At 35.7% G+C, this 11,655-nt stretch overlaps 1 protein-coding gene across 1 annotated transcript; it reads right to left on the reverse strand.

Moving 5' to 3' along the window:
• Positions 1-710: 710 nt before the first annotated feature.
• Positions 711-11,433, reverse strand: LOC117907734 (alpha-(1,4)-fucosyltransferase). The gene is made up of 3 exons (XM_034821377.1): positions 10,817-11,433; positions 1,632-1,805; positions 711-1,474 (listed from the first exon to the last, which is right to left on the reverse strand). The coding sequence occupies exons 1-3, from the start codon at positions 11,282-11,284 to the stop codon at positions 905-907; spliced, it is 1,212 nt and encodes a 403-aa protein (XP_034677268.1). The 5' UTR covers positions 11,285-11,433; the 3' UTR covers positions 711-904.
• Between the last annotated feature and the right edge of the window lie 222 nt (positions 11,434-11,655).

The raw sequence follows: 11,655 nt of genomic DNA on the forward strand, positions 1-11,655 counted from the left end.
CAAATTTAATAGTTTGTAGGCAACAATTAAAGTGCATTTGATACTAATTTTAGAAAACGTTTCTAACATTTTTAACATTTGAATGATAAAAATTTTCAATTATCAAAAAGATTAAAATTACTTTCTAAAATTACTGTCAAACGACCTCTTAATATTAATTAATTTAAAATTTAAGTAGTTCAAAATGCTACAAAATGTTAAGAATTATTAATCTAATGTTAGAGTTTTGTTCTATTAAAATCATTATCTTTTGTTTTTCCTTTCATTTTAATGTATTTAAACTTCATTAAACACATTCTTTTCTCCCTTTTCTCTATTTTTTTTTAATCACTTTTATCAGTTTCCTTGATGATTCTTTTGAATCTCACAAAGAGAAGAAAAGTGAGATTGCCAAGTCAACGGAGACTCTTAAGGAGTCACTTCCACGAACTAAAAGGGTGACCCTCTCCCCTTTTTCATGTGTGGAGAGGATTGGCTATACACACGGCATCCATCATCTTTGCATCCACTGGAGGAGAAAAGACCACCTGTGAAAGCTCTTCTAATAACCTAGATTTGTCATGCCAGCCCTCCTCCCACTTTGTAATTTCCGGCTCTATACCTATATATATAGGAACTGCCAACATGGGTAACCACTATCCTCTCTCATTTCTTTACCTAACAACATAAGAGAATGATGCAGTGATCATGCATGGATGCTGGAATCATACTAGAGAAACAAATGGAAACAATGGTAATTTGAATAAATTCCAGTTGGGTTGCTTTCAGAATTAGCATCTCTCTCAACTCTATAATCTGTTCCTATTCCTTTACACAATATGTCATCCTTGAGTGTACTTAAACTTCAACAACCCCAGGAACTCAAGGACCAAAACCTGTTAATCAGGTACACAACACCAAAACGTCACAAGGCTCTTGCATTTCTCCCACCTTTTCTGCTCACAAATTCGCACAACCGGCAAGGTAATGTGTCCAGGCTTGCCGCACGGGTCTTTCCATAGTTACCCAGCACCCCACATCTCCTCCATGCATGGTACTCCGCATAGGCAACAGGGTCATTAGCAAGGGCCTTCACATAAGCAGCCAATTCCGCGATGGACCCGAACTTAGTCCCATCTATTATAGAATGTGGTGGGACAAAATCTAAAACATTTGGGGCTCCAAAGTAGATGGGAACAGCACCAGAGTCTAGAGCATAAAATAGCTTCTCAGTCACATAACTCTCGGTCATGGTGTTCTCAATTGCGAGGACAAACTTGTAGTGAGACATGGCACAATGTAGATGGTCCCACCATTTGGGGGCTTCATTGGCATTATTGGCACACTCAGGGTAGAGGGAAAGTGCCATGTCTAGGCCACCAACATTATTCAAGCACTTGCCAAATGAGTGGTGAGGCAGCAAGCGGAGTAGATTCTTGGCAAGCTGGTTCCTTTGAGAAAGACACCGTGATGAAGACCAGTATACAAGGGTATCCTTCAAACGAAGAGCCAAACAAACAATATTACTTTGTCAGTTTTATTAAAAAGAATATGCTATAATGGAAAAGGAGCTGTAAGAAAATTAGTATAATACATAAAGCAAACAAAAAAAAGGGGGGGGGGGGGGGGGGGGGGAAATTCAGAACCCTTACATTGTTTTTATAAGAAGAGACATGATAATTTCGATTATTATGAAAGAGTGCACCAGCATAGGTGGACTGTACATCATCTTTGGCATGATAGCTAATAAATATATCCTCGACTCCTGACCTCTTCCTACCCGCCTCAAGATCCATGTATACTCGAAGTGGATCTCCATTGCGTCTCTGACAAATACAAGAAGCTCCATTCATTACAAAGTAGGTCAAGGAAAACAGTAGTTCAGGATAAGAGATGTGAAGTATAATATGATTAGGAAAATCAATAATTTGATGTTGAGGAAGCAGAAACTCACATAAATATACAAAAAGCAATTGGGATGTGTATACAGATCATCAATGCCACAACAATAAATAAAGAGAGAAATAAGGCTTCATGATTAGTTATATCATTTAGTGGCAAAATGGCCAAATCTACAGCAGTGGTGAAGCTCATGCTAATCTCTTTGGTTCTCACATGATGTAAGTTATATGAGATTTGTGCATTTGTTAAATATGCCACTAATTGTACATCTCTAGGCATGACAATCAGAAAAAGCTGACCTGAAAATACCCTAACAACTACTAGCAAAACTTGAATAAGGAAGAAGCATACAACATGATAATTAGAACAAGATTGAGGAAGAAAGGAGAAAATAAAAAATAATAATAAAAGAGCATTCAGCACACTTTGTTCTTATAGGAATACCGGTGTCAATTAATCTAGCCACCAGTAGCAAGGCAATTTATCACTCATTTCAGTGCCACACCAGAATCAAGACAGGCAGACAAACAAAAGCTGAGAGAGAGGCAGATACACACACACACATGCACATGGTGTTATGCATACATAGACACTAACACACGCACTTTTGGTGTAAAAGGGTGAATTTTTCTTCTTCCCACTTTTTACCAAATGCTGAGTTAAAGGCAAACTTTACATACAAATAAGCTTGTATTTATGTCTGTTTTTGGTTACCTCCATTTATGTTTCAATCCATTGTTCTATAAATAACAATCAGGACAGTGCTCAAAACTAATCAACAGCATATAAAATAATGAAACAGATAACAAGGTATGATTGATAATGAATGATTGGAATGGACATTGAAATAAAACTGGTTAAGCTAAAAAATCTGAGGTGTATGGAAATCATTGACTGTAATACAAGAGCCGCCTAAGCCCCAAGCTGATGTTATGACAACGAGATAAAATACAGGGTAAAGCCCAAAGCTTAACATTCTGTGAGGGGGATAAAAAAAAATATAGGAGCTAGTGTAGGATTTGACGTTACTCAAAGATGATACCATTCCTGACATTAAATGCTAAGGCTTAATGGTGAAGCACTTAAGTTTCCTGTTCTGTCACTTTGAAGCAATGCAGTAGTTTATTTTCTTTTTCTTGAAATAAATTTAGGTTTCTTTCCATCATGAAAATGCATAATACTATATCAATACACAAATAAACACACATAAAATATGTCGCAACTGACATAATAATTTCTTTTATACTTCAAATCATAATGCTATCTTATCCTTCTGGACTAGCTTCTTTATCAGAGCCCATCTAGTTTGGCCAACAAACTAACCACTCTCTTGGCCTTCTTATTCATAAAGAACAATCTAGAACATTTTCGTTAACATTCCTTCCATGCCTCTTTTCAAGGGCCAACGTGAATAGGGCTTTATCATTCCATTATATCTAACTCAATTGATTTATATTTACCACATAGGCATTGAACTAAAAGACATATTTTATCTTGCTTTAATAGGAAATGAGATTACTCAAGGTCAGAGAGTTATTCTAGAAAGATTAAAGAAATTGACGTCGTTTCATACAGAAATAACACTAAAAGATGAAAAATGTGGCTAATGACTTTTAAATCTTCGTAACTAAGTACAAAGAAATGAAAGCATTTATAAAGTACTGGAATTTCTATTGTCAATTCAATTCCTTTCTTTTCCCCAAATTCCCTCATTCTGGGTAAAATGTAAAAATTCCAACTAATCAAGTTTCTAAGTTATTCCAATTAGGAGATCTTGCAATGGATTTCAAAACAGAATAGGTGTTCAGAAATTTTCTCTATTAGAGATTTAAATCCCTATTTGATTCCAATATTGGTTATTGTAGTTTTAATAAGGTTTCCTCATGCTTAGAAAGTTTTTCAAGATTGTACACAATTGCAATACAGCTTAAAAAGAGATTGGAGTTTGATTAATTTAGTCTTTTGGTTTGATTATTACCCAATTTCTTCCTCATCTTCATGCTACCTCCTTTAGTCATTCTTTTCCTCCTTAATTATTATGCCAATCATAAGTGCAGTACAGCTCAAACTAGCCACCATTTCTTCATTTTCTAAACTGAAATGCTTAAGAAGAGATTAGAGTTTGATTAATTTAGTCTTTTGGTTTAATTATTTAAGCCCAAATTACCCAATTTCTTCCTCCTCTTCATTCTACATCCTTTAGTCATTCTTTTTGCTCCTTAATTATTATGCCAATCATAATTGCAGTACAGCTTAAACTAGCCGCCATTTCTTCATTTTCTAACCTGAAAACCAAACTTGTATAACCCTAAAGCCTAATTCTACCTTCCAGTAATCAACCCAACATCCAAAACCAAATTCCAGCAACTTATTTTCTGGAATTCAAGCAATAATTATTTGAACCCCTAAAAATTGGCTTCCATCTTCAAAAACCTAAGCCATAACCTCTCCTAGGCTTCCACCCACCAAATTAAGCGAGTCTCCAATACCTTCAAAAATGTTGTCTCTGTCATGTGTCCAATACCTACTTTTAATCTCACAAATATATTCACATCTCCATCTATATATCTAATATATACAACTTGTAATGAAATTTTCAAATATGACATAATATCTGTAGATAACATTGTGATTCTCAAAATTATCAATACATCAACACATTCACTTTGCTTAGTGACAAGCACAAATAATTATCAGTAATTCAGTTTCTTTAACGTTTTTCTCTATGAATTAAAATTCATATTGGGCACTGAGGAAACAGTTTCTACTACTTTATGGAAGAGACTTGATATTATAGAAGGTTTATATCCAATATCAGAAAATGGAAATACTATTACTATTGCTTAAATGAAATGCATGCCACTGCCACTTCTTCTATATTGCATTCCTGTGTATTTTTATCCTTAAAAATGACTTAGTATCTAAACAATATAATTGAGATATCAATTATTTATGCATTTGATGAGTTTCAACCCGTGTTTGAAACTTAAATCTGCAGGAGAATTCAAACCAGCACATTGTTAACGAAGTTGATTTCAAGTAACCTATTACTAAAAAGGCTAAAGAAAAGCACAATGCTCTCATATTCTACAATTGTTTTTGGGTCATTAATGTGCTTCAAGCTATTTCCCACAACTCTAATAGCTAGAAAATCCCTATAAAAGCATCTCAAAGTACAAAACCCTAATCAAAGAGGCCATCTTCTCCATGTTTGCAACATTTTCAGATGCTCCAACTAGAAGATCCTCTTAATCCTTTTCCTCTTTTGGTGTTTGGTCCTGGCTTCTTGGTTCCCAATACCATCCACATCAGATTTACTCCCACTCAGGCCAAAAAGGTAATTTCTTCAGCATAGATCTGTTAAAAAGCAAGTAATTTCTTGTGTTCATATACTTATAGCTGTATGCCTTTATAATAATGTGTAATTTCTTTTGGTTTATGGTTTTTGGAATTCCTTATGTTTAACTTTTGTTAGCGGGAGGATTCCTCATCCTTCTATTATACTTCTTAATTCCTAATTCAATATATCACATTGTTGTTTCTCATAAATAATAATAATAATAATCTGTATTCCAGTCCCTCAGGTAATGAAAGCTTTAACTCAATACGAACTCCAAGTGGCATCAATTGGGTTAAGAAACAATTTGCTTGACTTGTATTTGGGCATGGTAGATGAATGTTTTGGTGGAATGATGATTTCCTCATATACCACATGGTGCTTAAAGCATTCAGACTCAAATTGCTTATTGTAGTTCCAATAAACATGCTTTTATAAAAAACAGAATAGGATCACATATATAAAGAAGGAATATACAAAGAAGGATGAGAAAATACTCAAAGGAGAACTAAAAGTACAAGAGTTTTTCAAAGAAAGCAAAAGAGTTAAGGTTAGAATACAAATTTTTAATCCAAAGAAATAATTGTACAAGGGACACCACATAATTCCTTGGTGACCACCATCCAAAACGTCATGAGGAAACATAAGCTTTCTCACTTCTTGTTCTCAAATATTTTGGGATTCCTCTTGAGCCAGATAACACAATGTAGCAAAGGTATCTCATCTCCACAAAACTCTCCCTCTAGAACTCCTCCGAAGTCCATAGGAAGGAGATACCCAACATATTATGATGCCTCATGTGGCAATTCACATGATTCAAACCAAGAACACCTCTATCATAACTCTGGTTCAAAGAGGCAGTCAAGGAAAGATATGATTAATTGTCTTCCCACTCATAAAAATAGTGCAGCATCCAGACCTAATGGCTTTATAAGGCTTTTTAGTCCCAAACAAGAAAAACTTCTTTAGTATTGACCTTCTTATTACCTACCAACCATGCCAAAAATTTAACATTTTGAGAAGGCTTAGATTTCCAAATAAATTTGGTTTGAGTAACACAACCAAGGAATCAGATACAGGAAGAACATGGAAGAAGGATTTGGAAGAGAAAAGGCTACTAGAATCCAAGGACCAACACATCTCTTCTTGGGCCACATCAACCTCATTATTTTTGACACATCCCTTAAGCTTTAGGTTTTTCAGGTTTATGGGACTTAAAGGCCTGAATTAGTTTCTTCAGTCCTGGACTTGAGCCATGGACTAGGGCCTCAAATCTATTTCAATTGAACACAGGTTCCCTTATATTGCCTTTGGAGCCACAATTGACTTTCCTGGCAACCATTTTTTGGATTATGAAATTTGGTCCCCTCCTACTTTTATGAGAAACTATCCTTGCATTATATTCAAAAAGTAAGAGTTTGTCCAAAAAAAAAATGATGACAAGCCTTTCAAAAGAGGAAAGATAATATAAAGCATATGAAGCATAAAGGAAAAACCCTGAGTGAAAAGCATTTACCTTCCCATGTGTAAGAAGATAGAATACCAAAGCTATATGGAGCATAAGAGCACCAACAAAATCAACTAGAAAAGAAGCTCCTCTATATGCCTGCCGATCAGCATCTTGATTAGCCAAAGCCTCTTAACCTACATCATGATTTGATGGAAGATGGTGATCTGAGCTGTGCTCTACTTTTGTCCTGTCTAAAACTTGCCAATTGCCTAGAATCATTTCTCGTTAGGCTCTGAAAGCTTCAAAAGTCCCCTTGCCTATCAGCTTCTTGATTAGCATCTTCACCTAAGCCTATTGCATAGAACATAAAGTGTCTACTCAATGTCCTTGCTCTAAATTTCTCCACCTAAGCCTTTTCTTTCCTCCTTGACTTGTGGAGTCACCAAATTCACCTAACTAATTTTACCTCCATCTTCATCCTTTGTAATGGCTGTGAGAATAACAGTATGTGTGCTCACACTATCACACACCTCAAAATCAACATTGTAAGTCTCTTCCCATTTTCAGTGACACCTTAACAATGACTTCAGAATGGAATTTGAGAGGTTAGACAGTGGGTTGATGTTTCATAGACATCAATTATATGGCTAAAACTGCTCATTAGGCTCTGAAAATGTCAAAAATCCACAGGTGGATTCTTACTTCAATCCTCAACCTTGTCAATTTTGATGATCTTACCCCTTCAAATTTTCAAATTTTAAAAAAAAAATAAAAATAAAATCCAACACGTCAGCCAACCCTGTTGATTTTATGAAGAAGACACCCTATTTAAGTGACAAAATGTGGAACAACACTAAGCCCCTCACTCCCGTGGCTCCAATAATAGGCGACCAACCAATGACCAATCTGAAGGACCCAATGTTTCAAATATGTAATGCCTCTAGCCCATAGCCCAAAACAGTTTTTTGATGGGTAAGTAAGAGCTTGTATTAGAAACGCCTAGAAGCGGTGAGAATAGTGCACACAAAGTATACAAACATCGCCCAAGAAACTAGGCAAAAAGAAAGACCCCATAGCCCCAAACAGTTATGGACATTAACACACTCAAGCATTAATCTCAGACATTCCTGAGCTACTAAATTCTGATGTTCCATTTTTTAACACACTCATGCTCTATTCTTGGACACCCCTGAGCCACTATATTCTGTTTCACATCCATTCTCTAACTTCGATGGTCCACTTCTAGCCTCTGTATTTCTTATGTCTTCAGAGAATCCTTCAGATAGAAGAAAACCCACATTGATTGAGCCACTGCAGTTCTCTTCCTCCAGGATGAAAATAGATTTAGTTTACCTTCCTCTTTATTTTGCAGGTCTTCGTGATACAAATTCTTGACCACCCCCATAGCTATTCTTTGTTTTGCAGGTCTCAATAACATGAACCTTGATAAACTCCACCCCCACCCTCACCCTCCAGCCATTTTAGCCAGCCTTTTTCATCTCTCCTGACTACAATTTTCAACAGTTAATCTTCAAACCATCCAGCCCCTTCCCACTGAAATCTGAGTGGGATTAGAGCTCCTCTGTCCCATTCTGTTAATACCATCCATGAATCTCCATAGGCAGCTTTTTTATTAATTTTGGGAGTTTTCCACTCAGAATCTACACTCCATCCTTCTTACCCACAAAGAAGGTCTTTTGAGGATTATTAAACACAAATAAAGCAACAAAACATTCTTGATCAAGCAAGCATCTTTGCAAGGATATTGATATCTAAAGGAGAGAATAGATATGAACAAATCCCTGCCAACAGTGATTTTCCCAAAGTTCCATTGAAAAATCTAAATGTCCCACCATTTCCCAAAATCAATGTCTCTATAAATATATACTTATCATCAAATCTCAATATGATCTTTGATATCAATAAACTTTCCCCCTCAAGCACTGGCAGCTGCTGGTTGGTAGCAAACTATCAATACCAAGACAGAAGTTTTCAGGCTAATGGTTAACAGGATAGAAGCATACTCATATAGAAAACAATGAACTTGATAGAAAAGTTTGCAAGCTGATGACTAATAGGAGTGACCTATTACATAAGCTCTAAAATGTAAGTGGGTTGAAAAAGCTGAGTCAATTTTTTAAACTTCTATAAATATGATGGTGCTAGTGGCCCTATGCACTATAATGCTGAGTCAAGGTAAAAACTCAAATGCTCCAATAGTGAATCACTGATTTAATTGAATAACTAAATTAATGAATAGACCTTCCTCTTCGTCTCAGGTCAATGAATCTTCTCAATTAGAAGATCCCCTTATGGATAATACGAATTCCAGTTGATCAAGCCTAATTCTAATTCATGGGCTGGTCCATCCTATTCAATTATTCACAATCAAGAAAACTAGGTTCTCTTTCAAATAAGCGCTAAAAGAGAAGAAAGACTAAAATGCCAACAGACTTCTATTATTGAATTCATCCAACCCAATAGTACCCATTTTGGGAACATCTCACTAAATGGATTAATAGCCAATCCCTAAAAGAGACTATGTAATGAACTTTGTCTTATGGTGTAAAAACTTAAAAGGTGCATCTTCATAGTGATAATTATATAAACATGTAGGTTGGGGTTTTGGAAGGATTGGTAGAAGTAAAAGCTTTCAGATTCTCCAATTTTCTAGTAGAAAGTGATTATGCTATTGCCATATCATGGGAGACTAAGAAAGAAAGAAGACCATGGAAGTTTGATAAGTGGTTGCACCCCTAACATTTCTCTATAGTTAGGATGTTTCTTCTCTTGGGCTCCTCTCTTAAGTAATCACACGGCATATGCGTTAGCCAAACATGAAGCTAGGCATATGACTTTTTTTATAGGAGATCTTACACCTATGTGAATTATAGTTAGATTTGAGCTTTTGAACTAGTATACATTTACCTACCTTTATGATCCTTCTTTATATAAAGGATTGTGTACTTCTTGGATGGATTTCTTATCCTTATTTGTACTTAATATTTCAATGCAATAAAATTATTGTTTTTCATTAAAAAATAAAAGGAAAAAATAATAGTGATAGTTATATCAACAGTTTAGGAAAAAAGTGTAGTTTGGGAATTTAAGCATTGAGGTGCGAAGAAAATACAGGATGTCACAACTGAACCATGTCATCAATCATCTTAGGTACACCACCTTACTAGGAGAAAAGCACGCTCTTATACCAATGGTCTAGAATTGCAGACAAAATAGCTATTAATAAGCTAAAATTACTTCAAAACCATGAGAAGCTGGTTTTCTGCAAAATTCTTCTATTAATGACATCAATGCTAGTCATAATAAGCTCTGAGCAAAGAATATTTCAAAGCAGATTGAGCTAGATCCAACAGGAAGGTCTATCAATGTTTCTATATCTTTATTGGAAGTAATCAGTTGCATTAAATGTTGACTAATAAGTAGCACAAATTTGAATACAGGACAATGAAATCAATAATTTTGGTTACTGACCTCTGCTCAGGAATTGGGTTCTAAAATAGAAGGAAAAATCTTTGAAGATATTGTATGAATCTTCTGCTGGATTTGAATGAATAAGAAAGAACACACATTTTACAGCTATATATGCATATATACATACATACATGCATACATACACACACATATATATAGACACACAAGAATAACATGTTTGGTAAGACTTTCCAGACGCCATCTCCGGAAAAATTTCCTAAAAAAAAGGCTGTTTTCTGGCAACGTTAAAACTCTTTTTCTACCTTCTCAGAAACCACGGAGGATTCTCAATAAAGAAAAAGGAAAATATAAATACGAAACCACAAATTCAAAATGTGAAAGATCAATAAAAAAATTCCATTAATACAGAATTAAGAGGTTTAGGGGTAAGAAAAAATTAACACAAAAATGTAAATGGGAACCATGTGTCATGTCAAGATTCCAACTCTGAGATGGGATCTCTGGTCTAATCGATTTTAGGTTCTTGATCCAAACCACTTCTCACCACAACATAGATATGAACAGTTGAATTACGATTTGGGCAAGAATAATAATGGATGTGTAATGAGATGGGCAAATTTCTCACACTTCCAGAAAAAATAATAATGAAAGAACAAGAAAAACAGAGCATTGAGCTAAAAAAATATGAGAAGCACCTGAAGTGGAGGAGTGGTGGTCTCAAACAACAAAGCATCAGGCTTGTCAGCAAGAACCGAAGACTTGGTCCACAAACAGCTCAACCCACATCGGCATGAATACAGATTATCCAAATTATCAGGAATCCAAGTCCACCCTTTAACCAAAATCTCAACATGACGCATCTGCAGCACCCCGCAGTCCAGATCACCATCAACGTCTTGCAAAGAAGAAGACCCGTTTTTTATCAATCCCTTGTGGGTTTCTCTGAAGCTGGAACAACCCACTTGAGAGTCCCACTTCTTGAATGCCCCCAAGAGGTCCCTGAAGGGGTCAGAAGAGTGATGATTCAGGAAAGTGGACATGTTAAGGGATGGTATAGAAGTGGATGCAGATGGGTATTGGAAGAAGCTGAAGAAGAGGAGGATGAGGAATGCAAAACCCAGCATTGTTGCAATAGCCAAGGTGTTAACGGACTTCAACAGCATGGTGAGGTGAGGTGAGACTGGGAGCCTCTTTGTCTCCCTCTCTTTTCCAATGGAGAAGAAAGAGAAAAAGGGGAGAGCATGGGAAAGGAGAAGGGTGGTTGCAGAGTTTGATTAAGGTGAAAGAATCGTGAGATTTGTTGGACTGAGTCGTTCAATTTGACTCAGGTGGCTTGCGTTTTCAGACCGACTTCCGTTAATTAAACTCCCTTAACATCAAGGAAAACGTTATAATAATTACCACTTCTTTTTTTTTTTTTCCCTGAACAGTTCATGTGTTATTTTCTTACCAGTTCCGAAAATTCTAAATTATTCAACATATGAAAAATAAAACAAAAATAAAAAATAAGTACTCACTTGTTATATAAATTAGA

Source organism: Vitis riparia, chromosome 18 (genome assembly GCF_004353265.1).
Source record: "Vitis riparia cultivar Riparia Gloire de Montpellier isolate 1030 chromosome 18, EGFV_Vit.rip_1.0, whole genome shotgun sequence".
Classification (NCBI taxonomy): domain Eukaryota; kingdom Viridiplantae; phylum Streptophyta; class Magnoliopsida; order Vitales; family Vitaceae; genus Vitis; species Vitis riparia.

Excerpts from the sequence above, each read along its gene's own strand:
- LOC117907734 (XM_034821377.1), bottom strand. The coding sequence starts at position 11,284 with ATGCTGTTGAAGTCCGTTAACACCTTGGCTATTGCAACAATGCTGGGT. Across the intron at positions 1,806-10,816 it reads CCACCACTCCTCCACTTCAG|AGACGCAATGGAGATCCACT; the intron begins GTGCTTCTCATA and ends TGTATTTGTCAG. Across the intron at positions 1,475-1,631 it reads TCTCTTCTTATAAAAACAAT|GATACCCTTGTATACTGGTC; the intron begins GTAAGGGTTCTG and ends CTTCGTTTGAAG.